This window comes from Hipposideros armiger, unplaced genomic scaffold (genome assembly GCF_001890085.2).
Source record: "Hipposideros armiger isolate ML-2016 unplaced genomic scaffold, ASM189008v1 scaffold_30, whole genome shotgun sequence".
Classification (NCBI taxonomy): domain Eukaryota; kingdom Metazoa; phylum Chordata; class Mammalia; order Chiroptera; family Hipposideridae; genus Hipposideros; species Hipposideros armiger.
The window spans coordinates 4,337,868-4,356,370 of record NW_017731380.1 but is presented as its reverse complement, the minus strand read 5'-3'; the positions used below and the strand labels follow the sequence as shown (position 1 = coordinate 4,356,370).

General features: G+C 38.1%; 1 protein-coding gene across 5 annotated transcripts in view; it reads right to left on the bottom strand.

Moving 5' to 3' along the window:
* ACVR1C (activin A receptor type 1C) overlaps positions 1–18,503 on the bottom strand; it is a 67,087-nt gene that overhangs the window by 35,973 nt on the left and 12,611 nt on the right. For 2 of the 5 annotated variants that reach the window (XM_019636800.1, XM_019636803.1), the window contains exon 2: positions 8,674–8,904. In XM_019636800.1, coding sequence (XP_019492345.1) covers positions 8,674–8,904 — 231 coding nt within the window. Of the gene's footprint in view, positions 1–8,673; positions 8,905–8,986; positions 9,005–14,766; positions 14,788–15,990; positions 16,042–18,503 lie in introns of those variants that run through there. The other 3 variants (XM_019636801.1, XM_019636802.1, XM_019636804.1) reach the window with 3 other exon arrangements.

Sequence of the window (18,503 nt, the reverse complement as noted above, 5' to 3'; positions counted from 1 at the left end):
TTGTAATTTTGATGTGGTTATGGGAGGTCACAAGCACAACATTTCTCTACTCCACCATCTTGACCAGCTGAGATCTTTACCTCGTTCTTAAAGATATTTTTCTTGAGTACAGAATTCTGGGTGACCAGTTATTTTATTTTAGAATATTGAAGATATAAGTCCACTTTTTCACTTTTTACACTTTGCTATTAAAATAATCTCAATTCTTCTGTAATTCCTTTGAATTCCATTTACCTTTTGTTCATCAAATTTTAACATTTCCATTTGTACTTGGTGTTTTGTAGTTTTACTATGTTATGTAAAGGTTTTGATTTTTTATTTTTCCTCTTCATATTCACTGAATTTCTTGGATTTTTAGACTGGTGTCTTCAATTCTGGAAAATGATGAGTGTTATCTCTAAAGATACTACTTTTGACCAATTCTTCTCTCCTTATGAACCACTATGTAAAGAAGCAGGTTAAACCTTCATATGCTTTCCTCTATTTGTCATCCTCTTTTCTATATTTTCCATTATGTATTCTCTATATGCTGCACACAAAATGATTTTTTCTGACCTGTATTTAAATCCTTATTCTCCCTTCAGTTGTTATACCAATTGTTGTTACACCTATCCATTAAGTTTTTAAATTTTGTTATTGTATTTATAATGTTAAATAGTTTTGTTCTGTTATTCAAATATGCTAGGTTACTTTTTTACAATTTCTTATTTTTCTAAAAGTATTTCCCAACTTGCCTTGTGATTTTTTATAATTAGAAGATTAATTGCTCTATAATTATTATCTGATAATCATAACATATGGAAACTTTGTGATCTGTTTCTACCCTGTGATCTTTTCTTCTGGTTAATGTTCATGCTGCCTTTCATCTCTGTGTGCTCAGGGTGCTTATTCTTCACTGTGTACTTGCAAAAGTGTTTGTTGTGTCTTTTTGAGGCACAATATTAAAGTTCTTTCATCTAGAGAGTTTGTACTTTCTTCAGGCAACCATCTGGGGGAACTAATAGTCTGGGACTACGTTAAAGATTTGTTTTCCTCTGGAGAGTCCCCATATCACTCAAGCAATCAGAACTCAAGTCTAAAATCTGTATGATGGCCAGGCTATGTTTCCAGCTCCTCAGGAACAAGTCTTCTTGTTTGTTTTTTATGGTGTTATTGTTTTTCTTTCTTTTTCTCCTGCTCTGCTTAGTAATAAGCCCAAGCCTCCTCCTTGGGGTCTGAAGGAGAAGAGCTTACATCTGGTTTAAACTTGTAATAAGGAAAGAGATCTATGATATCTCTACTAAACATGGGGGTTTGTATTGGACAATGCTATTTGAACAAACCATGTTTCTTAACTTTTGTCTTTCTTAAACCTTGAGATCCCTAATAACAAAACCCAACATTTTTCTTATTAGAAAAACAAGACACACATGAGAAAAAAAGAATCAAATAAAAGTATTAACAAATTAATAGTAATATCTTAAACAACAAAGATGTTCACTGATTCACATAACAGGAAACCTGAGCGGGGATTCAGCTGGGGAAATGTCTCACCCCCGCCACTTCCATCCTGCAACAACACTGTCCAAGATACACACAAAAATATACAATGGAGGGATTGTGGACAGCCCACCATTACCAGACACCAATTATGTAATACTCTTTTTTACATCTATGATTGGTCTGTTAAATATACAGACAAAAGTGCCTCATTCCCGGGACATTTTGCTGCTCCTGTTCTTATTATAAGCTTCAATGTCATACAAAGAGAAATTTGGGTATTGTGGGCAGCCTCAGATTATTGGTTGGAAACTTCCAAATCAATATAGCTAAAGCTATCTATAATATTTCTTGTCAAAATTGCCATATCACCAATTGTATTGGTCCACAAGACAAAGGGCAAAGGATTCTAATCCTATGCCAACCATCTTATATTATAATTCCTACCATTATTGAGGGATCCTGGTATGATGATCCAGGGATACAAGCCCTCGAGGAAATAAACAAAGGTTTAAGCCGAAAACGATGGGTAGTCAGACTCCTCATAACAGCCTTGCAGCAGTTATTCTATCATAGCTACGGCAATCACAGCCACTGTATCCCTAACTAATTCTATCAAAACAGTGGATTATGTTGAGCAGCTTGCTCAAAATGCTTCCTCAGCGCTCCATACTCAAGAATATATAGATACAAAAGTTGAGCTCCACCTTAGTGTGTTGGAGGACGCTGTTTTTCAGATAGGTAATGAGGTTGAGGCCATACGCCACCATCTTGCCCTCTGATGTCATGCTAAGTATCAAGGGATTTGCGTCACTCATTATAAGTATAACAATACCCAGTAAAATTGGAAGACCATTTCTAATCAAATTCAGGACATTTGGCATAGTACAAATCTTGGCATCGACCTCGACTTGCTTCACACAAAAAAAATATTACCATACAGAATAGTAAATTGGATATTACTGACCCAGGGAATCTAGTTAAAGATATAATTAACACATTCAACAAGTTCAAACCAATTTCCATTGTTCAATTTATCACCTTGACCTTAGTAGAGATTGTGGTTCTCTTGCTTCTAATATTATGCTTTATTTCAGTTTGCCAAGCAGTTTTAAAATCTCACCTTCAAGCTCTTAGCCTAGAGGCTCATCACACAAGACTCATTATAGAGATTAAATATCCCCATCCGCGACATTGTTAGTTCTCCATATGACTCCACTGCTCACCCTCTAACAAAGTTCTTTTGTGTCTGATGCTCACGCTCCATTTCCACCCCCAGGTTTGGCTCCACAAGCTTGGCCCCACAAAATCGCTGGTTAGCCAAAGACGGGTAAGTTCCCTGGAAGAGGGACGACCCAAGCCAGGTGCCGTCGTAGAGGGCCAGCTATAAGATGGCTGGTTAGTCAATGACGGGTAAGATCCCCAGGAAGGAACAACCTAAGACAGGCACCAGTCGTAAGATGGCTGATTAGCCCATGATGGGTAAGATTCCATTCCTCAAGGAGGACAACCCAAAGCAGACACAGCTGCTGCAAAGCCAACTGCAGCCTCAGTAAATCAGAGGTTTGCCTTTAAGTAATAAATAAAAAAGGGGGAGATGTAGGGAGCTGGAGCTCTGCAATAAGGGTTAAGCCTGAGAGCTGGAAGTCGGCAGTAAGAGTTAAGCCTGAAAGCTGGCAGGCTGACAGGCTCTCAGGCCCGGGTGAGCAGTGTGGGAAGGTTGGCCATGGAGGAGAAAACAACCAATGGCCTTGAAAGCTAGAGTGGAAGGCCATCCTGTTAACAGTTTCTGCTTGCTATACTTTGTTTTGTCACGCTTTGGAAAGATTGCTTCCAAGGAATTTTTTCCCTGAGAGGAGGGGGCTACTCCCTCAAGGCCCCAAAAAAACCCCTACCCTAAGAAAGTTACCTATGCTATAAAAGCTGTATACAAATAATAAATGAGGCCACTCTCTGCCATCAGGATTGGGTGGGCCTCCTGTCCCCAGCTTTCATCTCTAGTCTCTTTCTTTTCCAGTCTCCCACCCAGTCCTCTCAGGTACCCTTTTGGTGGGTTCCTGGCTGACGAGTCAGGAACACTAGGTTGGTGCATGGGTCACATCACCTTACCCCAGTCAGAATTGCTATCATCAATAAATCGACAAACAACAAGTGTTGGCGAGGTTGTGGGAAAAAGGGAACCCTGGTGCACTGTTGGTGGGATTACAGATTGGTGCAGCCATTATGGAAATCTGTATAGAGGTATCTCAAGAAACTGGAAATGGAACTACCTTATAACCCAACAATTCCACTCTTAGGTATTTATCCAGAAAAACCAAGACTCTAATTCAAAAAAATATATGCATCCCTATGTTCATTGCAGCACTATTTACAATAGCCAAGACTTGGAAACAATCGAAATGCCCATCGGTAGATGACTGGATTAAGATACTGTGGTACATTTACACAATGGAGTATTATTCAGCTATAAAGAAGAAGAAAATCATACCATTTGCAACGATATGGATGGACCTAGAGAACATTATGCTAAGTGAAATAAGTCAGTCAGAGAAAGACAAATACCATATGATCTCACTTATCTATGGAATCTAAAGAACTGAATAAATGAGAAATGTAAACAGAAATAGTCTGAGAGACACAGGAAAAACTGATGATTGCTAGTTGGGAGGGGGTGGGGATGAGGGAGAAGGGGAAGGGACAAGACAATATAAATTGGTAACTACAATATTGTCTCAGGGATAGAAAAGACAGTTTGGGGAATATAATCAATAACGTTGTAAATATTTTTTAGGGGGCCAGATGGTCTCATGTCTTGTTAGGGAGACCACTTCTTGGATTGTGTAGAGGCCTGACCACTGCACTGTACATCTGAAGCTGCCGTTGAATAATATAATATGTCAACTATAATTTAATACATATATAGTCATGGGATGTGGACTATTGTGTGGGAATGGAGTCAATGGAATTGTAATAGATATGTATGATATTAGGGGTGGGAGGGCAGTGGATGGGGGTTGAGGGGTTGTCACTTTGTGAGGGGTGAAAAGGATAACTATTGCATTGTTTCGTACATCTGAAACTAATAAAAAAGAAAAACTTGCACAAGAATGTTCACAGCAACTTATTATTAATTACAGTCCCAAAGTGTAAACAATCTGACTGCCCATCAATGAACGAATGGATACAAAAATAAATAAAAAACAACTGAGGTGGAATATTACCAAGAGACTTAAAAAAGGAACAAGCTACTTATATACCCAGCACGAATAAATCTCAAAAACATGCTGAGTGAAAGAAACCAAATGCAAAATAATATGTTCCATAGGACTTCTTTTTATGTGAAACTCTAGGAAAAATAAATCTAGTCTTCAGTGATGGAAAAATAGATTAGTCATCCAGCTGTAAGGAAAGTGTGGATTGAGAGATCATTTTGAGGTAATGGAAATGTGGTAGTGGTTACATGGGTGTATGTAAGTGTCAAAATCCATCAAACTGTCTACTTAAAATGTGTGTGTGTTTCATTATATCTAAATCATATCTCAATAAAATTTGTTTTTAATAAGAAAGACTGGTTCCTGTCTAGACTTGAGAGTAGAATATTGTCTCCTCAGTAGTTAGGCTGAGTTTACAGTTGGGTTGGGAATGGGAAGGCCCTACATTCCTGCTACATTAAGTACCTTTAATTTGCCCACATGCATATGAACATTTAATTTGTCCTAAAAGCCCTTTTGTTGCAGTCAAAGTACTGTCCTGTACCCCTACTGCCTGGCAGAATGCGGTCTTGTGGATAATTCATTATTGAGAAGACACATTAAATGAGCCACTGCCACCACGGACTCATGAGACTTCCTTCCATTCCCCTCCTTGATCTTTTAGATCTTGGTCATGGGTAAGACAAGCATCAAATATAGGGAGGCTTCACTTTAGGGTGTCTCTGGTCCACAGAAAACTAGGGGAGAAAATGTAAAGAAAGAGAAGTGTCCAGAATATTGGGTTGTCGGAAAAGTCATGACATATTTTGTCTATGTTTTTCAAGGGTCATTTATTCATATAAAGAACAAAGATCAATCAATGATATATTGCCCATTCTGTTTGATAACCTTTTGCCATCTTTCAGTGAGCTTTATAATTCCTCATTCATAGAAGGACCTGTCTTTATTGGCGAAAAACTGAACAAGGTGCTGATTTACAGCCTCATCTGAATTGAACGTTATACTACGCAAAGAGTTTTGAAGAGAATGAAACAAGTGGAAGTCTGACAGCACAAGGTTGGGCCAGTATGGTGGGTGTGGCAACACATCCCATCCAAGCTCCAATAATTTTTGACGGGTGATCAAACTTGTGTGTGGTCTCGCGTTGTTGCGATGGAACACAACTCCTTTACAATTAACAAGCTCTGGACGTTCCTGGATGATGGATTTGTTCAAATTGTCCAACTGCCTACAGTACACATTCGAATTGATTGTTTGGTTCCTTGGTAGGAGCTTGAAAAACATGACACTCTTAAAACCCCACCACACTGAGAGCATAACCTTCCTCTGATGAATGTCTGCTTTCGATGTCATTTGAGGCAAACCATCACGTTGGGACCAAGACCGTTTGCAAACCACATTGTTGTAAACAATCCACTTCTCATCACCAGTTATCAGTCTCTTCAAAAAAGGATCATTTTCCTCACTTTAATGAGCATACTGCAGATGTTTTATACGCACCATCAAATGAACTTCTTTGAGTTCATGCGGAACCCAAATATTGAACTTGCTTACATATCCCAGCATCTTCAGGTGGTCGTGTATGCTTGAATGATGGATGTTCATTGTTTCTGCAATCTCTCGTGTCGTGTAACATGGGTTTGACTCAATCAATGCCTTTATTTTGTTGTTATCAACCTCGGTGGGCCTCCCTGACCGAGGAGCGTCATTGAAATCAAAATCACCAGCACGGAATTTCATGAACCGTCACTGGCACTGACATTCTTATAGCACATTGCCACCATAAACTTTATGCAACTTTTCACAAGCTTGACGCGCATTCTTCCCTTTATGGAAATAAAACAGTAAAATATGGCAAAAATGCAGTTTGGTCTTCCATTTTCAACTTGTTGTAAAATCTCCAAAACTCAACCAAACGCTGTTTGTTTTTTTTTAGGATGAAGCTAGAACTGTCAACTGTCAAATGACATAGCAATAACATAGATGCAAGTGACTCTAGTACTTCCAAAAATGAACTAGTGCCATCTGTTGCAAACATGCAACATGACTTTTCCAACAACCCAATAGATGTCAGGTCACTACCAAACCAAGGAACCTATGGAATCTGAGACAGAGAGAATACGTGTAGTTCAATAAGCAAGATTGTAAGTAGCTTTGAGGGATGAAATATGCCAAGTATGACTTCTCAGGTTGCAATATATAGGTCAGAACAGTGTTTCCCCAAGGGTTGGACAAGTACCACCAGTGGTACATGACATGATTTTAAGGATTCTTGAGATGAACAGGAATAGTAAACCAAATATGATATTAAATAACATTGAATCTCATGATGATTTCTTCTCTAGTTTTCCTAGGTTGTTTTTGTTTGTTTGTTTGTTTTTGTTTTTTTCTTTCTTTCCTGTCTGCGGGTTGGGAGCGGGGTTGGTGTGCGGAGTGATTCGCCTTTTTTTTTTTCTTTTCTTTTAAACTTATGAGCCCTTTGTTTTCTTTCTTTTCTTTTTTTTTTTAGGCTCAGTGTCACCTGGGATGGCATTCTCGGCCCCTGACTAACCGCTTTCTCTCGCCACCCGCGCCCAAGGTCGCCCCTCCGTCCTCGCCCCTAGCCCACGAGGGATGGAAGCATTGTCCCACTCCCTTCCCACCCCGTCTCCGCAGCCGTAGCCGCACCTGCCTCAATATGAATGGGGTCAATGACCCACCTTTTTTTATAAAAGATATTAAGGCCGGACTGAAAAACTTAGATGTCGTCTTTATTGTCCTGGAGATAGGTAAGTGGGGTCCACAGCCCTCCCCGCCGGCGCCTGTGCGTCGCGGGGCTGGAGGAAGGGGCGCCGCTGCCTCGAGCCGGGGCTCCCTCCCGCTTCTCCCCTGTTCCCCTGCCTTCCCCTCCACTAGTTTTCCTAGTTTTTGATTATGTATCAAAAAGCCCCATTTCATGCAAATATATATTTAACACCAACTTCTCTCTTAAAAACAAAAATACAAAAAATATCTAACTAGAACACAATAGAAATGTTTGTTTGTTTATGTAGTTATCCTCTATTTATGGCAAATAAACTTATTTTTCATATGTGGTAGGGAGTCCAAGGATCTACATAAAATAAATGATCTTTAGTAAAAAAGGGAGGCAGATAATTTATGTTAAAAATAGGTTTAAAATACTATAGTGGAATATTGATATGATGATATATGAACACCTGAAACTGGATAACAGTACATTAAAATGTTAATTTTTAAGGAAAAGTAAATATATTAACATATTAATAAGCATTAAATTATTACCATAAAATAAATATCAATAAGCACTGAATTATTAACATATGAATAAATAAATATTGAAAAAAGTTAACACGATATTTTCATGTCATCAGTTAGTTTTTCATTTCAATTACTTGCCCTTTGTTTATCCCCCAAATTTTCAGATTCCAGATTACTGATAAAAGGCAAGATTAAGATTTTCAGTATCATATAAATTGGGATAAATGCCATGATATTGGGGGAATGGCAGGAATATACCTGAACAATAATTCCATTCTACCTCTTCCTGCTAATGAGTGCTCTCACTTAAGTGTGGGTAAAGAAGTTATGCACAGGTAACCATAAAACAACAGATTCTGTCTCCATAAAAGTTGGAAATCTACTATTTTTAGGTTTGCTATTTTTTCTTTTTCCCCTGTATTGTATATTTCAATAGATTTCCTTTAAAGAATCCATAACAGTGTACATTCACTTTAGATCCACTAATCACTTCCAAAAATATAATTCACATGGACAAATTTCTTCAAAATTGTAATGTTGTTATGAATATTTTGACAGTGTTGTGCAATTAAAAAAAATCAACCTCAGCTAGGCTCTACAGTTTTACAGAACAGTAAAACTGGTTTTCTTATTTAAAGAAACATAAAACAGGTTAGTTTCCACCATGCTTATGATTTCCCAAGAGTAGAATGAAATTTGGAACAAACAAAAGTAAAACCCTTACCTGTTGGAAGGTGCAGTGTTATGTTGTTGCAAAAATCTGTGAAGCAGCATTCGGTTTTGGTGACATTGTTGGAACTATGACAAAAGACTTGAGCATTTAATTCTGGGAGAGAGACACAGGACTTGGTCACCTGTTCTTTCCCGTTGGTTAGCATAACTGAAGCCCAACATGCTCCTTCTGTTTGGCAGGTGAAGTTTGAAGAGTCGCACAAAAGACATACACACTTCAGTCCTAGAAAGCGAAAGGCAAAAAGATTAACATACAAAAGACATCACACAAATCTGTTTCGTAATACTTGAGTGTAGACACTAACTCTTAATGAAAATGGAGGGAGGGTTTAAATAATCAGCACTAGATAAACACATGCTAATGCTGTTACTTCTGCTCAGTCGTGTGTTTTCTTAAAACAGGTTGACCAATCATCATTTACTTTGCTTGTATTTGTATGAATTTATACAGTTGCTATTATATTTTAAAACAATTTTCTCATCCAATGTCAAAATCCCTCCTTCTTAACCTTCGTCAGCTCATTCCTAAATCAATAGCTTCTATGAATCACTAGGATACAGTAACACAGCAACCAAGGGGTATTGTCTGGCACCACTTATAGAATATTAAAGTGTGGTTACAGCACCTGTGTAACCAAACAATTCAGTGTATTCTGTTCATTTATTCTTTCTCCTGTAAACCTGTATGTGCTAAGCACAAACCCAAACATAGATATTTACAGCTCTAAAAAAATAGTGTGATTCTTTACATGTTGTATATTCTGTGATATTTTAACATTATTGTTATTGTCATAGTACTTTTAAAGCATTGATAAGCCATTATACTTCCCCCTCTTCATTAAACAATACATCTTAGAATGAGAGTTATTTGAACATAGACCATGACCTTCAGGCAATTTTCTTTAATGAACACATCTATTCAAAAAAGCAAAACACATCGATTGTAGAATCTCGTATACCTACAGCAATGAAACTTTCAAAAATTAGGCTTTGCTAAATTTAACCTGTTTACTACATATGTTTTCTCCACATTCCCCATTTACCATACATACACACACCATACATTATCTTACACATTCAAAGTGGTGCAGCACGTCTGTTCTGATGTAAAATATCTGTCAGCATGAAAAGTCCAGTGGTTGTAAGCAATTTACTTAAGTTTGCTTAATCATATTGTTTTTACATAGTACAATACTGATGAGCCTTTTGCATTACTTTAACTTTTTCTTAAATCATACCTGCCCACCACAAATACCTGAATGTCCAACTTTACCATACAATCATTTTTATTCAAATCAAAGTCTTTAAATTACTAGCTAATTAGTCAAATTGGAGTTTATTTTATACCTATAAAATACCTGATACATAAATGGGAATTTTTCTACTCTACTTCAAATACCAATATAAGAGCAAATATGGATAATATTCCTATATAAGTGAGTAAGAAAGAACAAATTACATAGTAATAGAAATTATCTCTTCTTTTGATAATTTTTCTTGACCAGCAAAACATCATCCTCTTAAACATTTTTATTCCTATGTTTAAGAGAAATACAACCAAAATAAAATGCTATTTTGTTATCAACATTGGACCAAGCATAATAGCTCACTCTTCTATTTTTTTCAATGGTGATCAATATAAATAAATATACTCTGATGCTGATATTTATGTGCAAGAGTAGAATCTTATACTCTGGATTGATTGGGATCCACCAGAACTAGATATATAAAATCTAGGTGATGTGAGTTTTAGGTCACTTTCCTAGCAAAAAAAGACAACTCATATAATAAGGATCCATCCACCCAGGTGTCTTCTGAAAGCAAAATCTCTCTCTCTAGTATCTTCCAATTCCAACCTGACAAAGGCCTTCAAATCATGGTTATACTAGCTCTGTAATCTTGGGCATTTCTTGCTCCCTCTGTGCCTCCATTTCCTCATATGAAAGATATGAGAATAGACCTCCTTATAATGTTTGTTGTAGAGAATAAATTAGTTAGTATACACATATGTAAAGTCCTTGGAACAATGCCTGGTATTTAGGAAGTACTATGTAAATATTAGTGACCATGTCTTCTCCTACTGGAGGAGATAAAGCTAGTTATCCTATGCAAATAATCGAAATATATTTGTAATGTGTAAAGAAATGGCTGAATGAACCAGACTATTTAAAAGGCATTACAAGAAATACATTTCTTTCTGCTCTGCCAAGAAAGTTCAATATTCTCATTCTTTTCATGGTTCAGGCTAAAACCTAGACAGTCACACAGCAGGGTGGTGTCTGGTGATAGTCCAGGTAAAGTTCAGGAAAAGATGAAAGTCTCAATCCTAGCTCAGTCACTTATTTGCTGATTGACTTTAAAGAAGATATTTAGCCTTACAGGGTCTCAGTGCCTTCCTCTGAAAACCGGAAATAAGCTGGGGGAGGGGTAGTGGTTCCAGAAGTCTTCGAGTCTCATGTGATGCCAACATTTTGTGACTCTATGAATTTATAATTTATGGATTTTCACAATTTAAAAATATGGAAAATTCTTTGACATCAGGAAATTGACTCCACTGTGGTTATTCTTTTTTTTTCTTCTTTTTTTTTTAAAGATTTTTATTGGGGAATTGGGGAAAGGGGAACAGACAAGTTGCTGTCGTTTTGTTCTTCAGTCTAGTTGTGGAGGAGGTTGCCTCACTGGCCCAAGTTGGCACCATCATTGTGCTCTTCCCGGGCGAGGCAGATCAGTCGCCGGCTTCTGGACGGCTGCTCATGCTGGCTGCTGGCTACACACGGCAGCCCGTGGCAACCCACTGCAGCAGAGGCTGTAGCCTACACCGTCACCGTCGACTCACAGCAGCCCAGCTCCAGGTTGAGCTGTTGTTCAGCATCTTAGCTGTGGAGGGCAGTGTCACTGGCCCTCATATGGGGGATCCGAACCGGGGCCCTCTGGCGTCCCAAGCCAGTTCTTAACCAACGCGCCACTCGGCCGGCCCCACTGTGGTTATTCTTCGATCTTATATTTTAAGGGGCTGAAGTTATGAAGACTAATTCTCCTGACACACAATCTAAAAGCATTTGTTGCTAGACTCCTCATCAGAATCTCCTTGAATTTTCTATTTCCAAGGGAAGCCTAGCCTGGAAACCAAAGCAACTAAGAAGTATGGACCCACTGAGTGAAGACAACCGTAAAGTACTCAACAACTAAACATATGTTAGCTTCTTGTATGTTTAGCATTGCGTGTAATTCCCAGTGCCACTGTGGGAGTTACTTGTCACCATCTACATTTTATTGATAATGAAATAAGACTCAAAAACATCAAGTGACTGAATTAATGTGGCCATAAGACTACTCAAGCAATGTGGTTTCTATCCTACCAAAACTGATTTTTTTTTTAAATAATGGGAACAGAAACCATTCTCCCACCTCTCCAGTTTCTAACAATTGTGAATAAAATAGAATTATAAGACAGCAGAAAGATAGTAATAGTTAATTCATAACTGAGATTTTGATCTGTATTGTCCTAATTATCCTTTAAAACAGTTGATATTTTTTAAACAAATTCTACCTCCCTATTTTCTGAGGGGACAGGTGGTCCAATAAAAGTCAATTGCATGTGCCTTGTATCAAGCATAAATAATCTTACCTTTCAGGTTGTCTGAGTTTTGTATTAAGTGCAAGCTTGTAAGTACCTAACCTGGTATGTTCTCTCTACTAGCTCTTTATAAAAATGATTACGTAATAGTTCTCAAGGAACAATATGACTACTTACTCACTGTTTAACAGGCTATAAAAATGTTTTTCACTTTAAAGTAAAAGGTATCAATCAGACAAATAATATGGACTTAGGTAATACAGTTAAGATATAGTAAATGACACTTTACTTTAAATGTTGTACAATGGAAAACAGTGACAAAATTGAGAATTTGTTGATGATAATGGCTTCAAACATCTGCTAAATGTTCTCATTTATTCCAGGTCAATTGGCAGTACTATAGCACTAACAGGAAACAAACAGCAAACTAGAAGAGCCTATGATGTATCTCTAACAGACAGCATATTCAGTCTTGCATTTTTTTTCATTTCCCTCCAATCCACTATATGGCCACATTTGACATATAATTAAACTATATTTATGTCAACCATCCTCAACATAAACCCTGGTGCTGCCAATTAAAACATAAGTTGCCATTAGTGATTAGACTTACGATTTCATATTTTGTTTCTTTAAAAACTGCTGTTAAATGAGTCAATTATACTAGAATATTCCACGACAGGATAAATCTGGTTGTTAGCAGACAGTAGTCCAGCCTTATGCTTCTTTATTTTATACTTTCCCATTTACTGTACTTGAGTCATATGGAAAGGGATAGCAAATGAAGTTGAAGAAAGAGGTAATTACCCGTAATAAGGAGGTCTATTAGATTTTTCCCCACAAGGAAGATTGCACTTTCCCTGTGTCTCCTCCCACCCCTTTAATTATCTCCTTTCCCCCATTTTGCCAATTAGTCTCTAAAAGCCAAGACATCTGTTACCCACAAGACATCTGTTACCCACATGAAACCAAAGGATGTGCACATTCCTAATCAACCAGAAAATAAATTTTCATCCATATTTACATGTGATACGAAGCACACCCTGGTTCCAGAAATGTGAAAACTATCAGACTGAAAAAAAAAAAAGAAAAGAAAATTTATCAATTTGTATTTACATGATGTTTCTATTAAAAAGTCAAATATTTGCTTGGGAAATATTAGTTGTTTTGAATGAGATATGATTTTTAATTAAGTTGGTTTTATATTTCCTAGGTTTCCTACATTTTGGGTCTATCTGATAAAATATCTATGGACCAGTACGTTACATAAATTTCTGACACAGATGCTTTCCTTTTTTCCAGACATTAGTTGATTCAATTTCCCTAATTTTAGAGCAGGCTATTAAACACAAAATATTTTTTTAATTTCAGTAAACTCTTAAATTTGACCTACTGAATATGTAATCTTTGCATCATTTGTAGGTTTCTGAGTTAACAAAGGGAACGATTCAAACTCATCAGTGTGCTGAACATGAAAAGTATGGCACCAGGAAAGAAGCCAGGACACTTGCACCAGTGCACGTGAGCCAAAGCCAGATAGGTGCAAAGGAAATCAGCAAAGATCTTTTTCCTTTTCTATTCCTTTTCAAACTTTGTTTTCTTGTCCTGGGGTTATTCAAAAGCATTTTCCCAAAATTCTAGTTGTGAGGCTGTATCCAAGGAAATTCAGAACTCCTAAAATATAGGCAGATACCCAGCACAAAGGAAAATCATCTCTTTGTGCAAAGTAGCAATTAGGTTCCCTGTTCAAAAGGACCTCACCCTTCTGGCTGAGAAGGGATGCAACCACCCTAACTAAAGGGATTCTGTCCAGGAGAATGGCTACCACTTCTAGCTGCAGGGCCCCATTTAGGCAGACTCCAGCGCATTCTGAATTATAGTACTAGCCATTCTGAATGTCCTCAGTCCAAAAGCAGCACTAAATAAAACTGGAGGTTTCAGCCCACCACCTCCACCATAAATCACCTAAGACTTCAGACAAATGTCTCAACCTCTCCACATTTTAAATTCTTCACCTGAAATATCATAAGGTCAGTATGTAGATTAGAAGACTTCTAAAGACTTCTCCCATTTTAGAGCCCTCTGGTGCTCTGAGCTTGCATCTCAATTCTCAATATAAGCAAATTTAGGGTGAACTTCTCTATGATAGATAAAAAGAGGGAGCTGGTGTTGAAATATGAGCAATCACAGAAGGTCAGATTTGCACCCCAAATTCATACACTGATATTTCAGTGGGTGAGAAGAGGCTACTGGTTTATAATCCAACAAAACTTCTCTGGTCAATATTAAAGATGATTTGCCTTGTCCTATATCATATGAGAATTTAATATTGTTTCCAATATCAGCACGATAATTTGGGGAAATCGAAGGAAAGTTCACAGCATTTCTTAGTTGGGCTAGACATCCAGACTTGTCTAATCCCTCAATCACAGTATATACACAATCACAACTTTAGACTTGGACTGTAGCCATGTACAGCAGAAAGCAACCCTTTTTATGGTCTCCTACCTCAAAGCATCACATCAAAGAAAACAGTGTCTCTAAACACAGGACACATTTCTTCTGCTGCCTTCCTATACAATTCCTACTGAATTTGAGATGTTATCTTCTTACATCGACACCCAAAGTGGTTCCTCATCAAACTGTTTGTTCCCTCAATCATGAGATACTTTACTGTCTTTTACCTAGGAGAAGAGTGATACTCAATGGATCCCGATTACATGAGAATAAAACAAACTCCACAATCATTATTGACCTAATAGGCTAGCAGGTTTGTGTTCTTCCCACTTCTCAAACCTCGTTTCTTATAACTAACCACCCCCCCAGACATACTGGTCTCCTTTTTATCCCTCTAAATAACAAGTTCTATCCCACCTCACAGTCTTTGCTCTGGCGGTTCCCTTTGCCCACCATGCTCTTCTTTTCTATCTAATTCTTCTGGTCTCAGCTCAAATGTCACCACCACAGATAGTGAATAATGGAGGCTGACAATTCCAAAATCTGAAGTGTAGGCCAGCAGGCTGGAGACCCAGGGAAGAGCAGATGTGGCAACTCAAGTTTGAAAGACAGTTTACAGCAGAATTCCCTCTGTTTCAAGGGACCTCAGTTTGTTTTCCTCTTAAGGCCTTCAACTAATTTGATGAGGCCCATCCTATTATGGAGTATAATCTACCTTACTCAAAGACTACCGACTTAAATGTTAATCTCATACTAAAAAAAACTTCACAGCAACATCCAGACTGGTGTTTGACCAAATATCTGGCTACTATGGCCAAGTCGACACATAAAATAAACCATTACAAGTATTTACTACATGTCGAATATTATGGTAAGAGTTAAGGAAGGAAGGTAGGGATGAAAGCCAAAAGAGCATTCCCTAAAGGTATTGTAGAATTGAAGGATATTATGATAGTTGGACAAACTAAGTCGGGGATGTGCACATGGTGTGTTGGGAGGCAGAGTCTGAGCACTGCTTAATCCAGCTAGGATTGGGGGCAATGGTAGGTAGGAAAGGTGTCTTTGAGGTGAGTTTTCAGGAGCACAATTGTCCTTCATCATCCCCAAGGCCCCTCCCCTCCCCCATTCACAGTACCAGCCCCACCTCACCCTCTCAGCAGGCCTCAAAGACCCTCTAGTCAGTCCCCACCAGCCTGGGAAAACCACAGCAGTCCTCACCCATCTGACAGTGGAGAAATATCTCCTTTTGTGGGGCTGAAATATATGGGCACTAACCTGCTCCCAATTTGCAAATGGGTTCTTCTCACATCCATTCCCCAGATGGAATACCATTCCAGGTCCCAACCGGCATCTCGGCATCCAGGGCACTGGAGTCTGCAGCTGGCGGGGAAGTTTTGGCCACCTTCCCTGGAGTTGCAGGTTGGGGCTGAGAGTCCTCTCCCCATGCAGGGCCCAGGGGCTTCAACCTCTTCTTTGCCTGATCAGTTTGTAGGCCCTCCGTGGGGTTCCTGGAGCCTGAAGGCTTTCACCCAGGTGTTGGCATGAGTGAATTCCAACCACCATCAGCTCCTGGCTAATTTCGTCCCCTGCCCACATGAAAGAGGCTTACTCCTTGGATGCTTTGCCTGCGCACCCAGGTAACATCTAGCCACAGCAGAAAGAGGACTCGGGCTACTTTTTACAGAATGATCTCAACTCAAGTGTAGCATTTCTCAAACATTTGTAAGACCTGTGTATCCTTAAAATAAACATTAAAATTTCACACCCTTAGTTTTCTCGTTTGAGATTTTAAAATAAAACCTATAGCTTATCTAGAAACAAATCAACCCAGTGGTGACTTGAATGTGCTCTTTCATTTGAAAAGTGGTCTTCTGCTCTCTGATCCCTTTAAATACCACCGTTCTAGCCTGGGGGAATGGTTTTGAAAGCCACTGCCTGATAGATCAGAATTTATTCAGAGAAAACTCTTGCTTGAACCAAAAGATTCCAACTGCCGTAATACAAACAGCTAATGAAGTCTTTCCAAATTATATGAAAAACTAAGCCGTTACTACTTATTACAATTTGCCTATTCATTTCGGTCCTGTTGGTCATATAGCTGTTACGTTAATCTACACATGAAACCATACTTGATAGAAGTGGTTACCAGATTGGGGGATTTCGCCCATCAGTTTAATTTCAAAAATAATTTTGGAACTCAATCAAGGGTAGCCCTAAATGTTTGCTTTCTCTAGGAAGAACATTGGAGAAAAAATAAAAACAAGAATGCTCTATTACCATCATTTCAAAAATGAAATTGGGAAGGGTATTATAATACCAACCAAGTAAGGAAGGACATAAATCTCTGCAGAAATGAGGACTGATTTTACCAAGATCAAGGTTACCTTTTTAAAACTTCAAATGTTGAAAAACAATTGTATTTATAATGTTACATTTATTTTGACTTTTTATGATATAAATTGTTAATCTGGGGGCTGAGTGTACACCAGAAAGTGGAACATGAGTGCCCAACCTGTTCCTGTACTTTGTTTTGTTCACAATCAATGGCCACTGTCCACATAGGAATGTTCTCTAAAATAGAAAAGGCAATCTTCCATAGTGCATTTTTTACTCAATATGAAATATTCTGGGAAGCTGAAAAAAGACAAATAATAATGGCCACCCACTCCAAGCTACCAAGAATGCTAACAGTGGCAGATCAGTTAGTTGTCTGGCTAACGAGGGACTTCCTTGCTTAAGGAATGGACTGCTGGGCCTTCTGGGCTCAACTCAATGAGCTCACACTAGGCAAATATTCCAGGAATGCACCTTGCAATGCCTTCACCAGTGCTGGGGCACAGAGCTTAATTTGATCAACCTGCACATTTAGGTCTATTTTACAGGACTTCGAGGATGAGATACAACTTTTAGATTATTATAGGCTTGTGTTCAATATATTGCTTGTCAAACCTATGATTTACTTGATTAATTCTTGACAGGGATCATACCATATTATTTTAATATCATTTCCATGGGAAATTATAACCAATTACAACAAACTTCTGGATACCATTTCCAGAAACATTTTGTAATAATAAGCAGAGATTGCTACTCTGTTGTGTGCAGAAATGAACGTGAGTGAAGAAAATAAACGTGCAGTTCTGATCCAGTCTGACACATTTAGGATCCACGTTCAGAGACCTGGGGTTCTAATCCTGGTTCTATTAATGTAATCTTTGAGGCTTCTGTGTCCTCAATTGATCTGCCCAAGAAAGAATTTAAAGGTGATCTCTAACTATTCTAAGTCCTGTGACCCTAAGAGATGAATGCACCAATAGCCACCACACAGTAACAGAAAGAGTTTTCTGAGAGATTACATACCCAGAGAATAAAGAAGTTGCTGTCCTAGAGTCAGAGTTCACAACAAAAATTGTTCAGGACAATACTATATCAGCCTGATAAAGAATGAGTGAATAATCTGAGTTCATACTTCGCAGGTCCATTAAATCATAGAAGTCTAGTTTTATACTTGTAATCTGTGAAGCAGAGAAGACAGAAAACAAATGCAAGAGGATCACAGAGAATTTGGTAATGAAAGGAGGACAGCAGCATATGACATAATCTATTTGGGAAACAAGGAATAAAATACAAAAAATGTCAATGATAAAAACATAAGGTTTTAAAAGCTAAGGAAGCTCTGAGTTGTTTAAAGGAGGCAATTAAAAATAATCAATAAAGGAAAAAGTAAATAATCAATAATGAATTGTTGAACAAGGCTAAGAGCACATGCTGATAGAAAAAGAGACAAA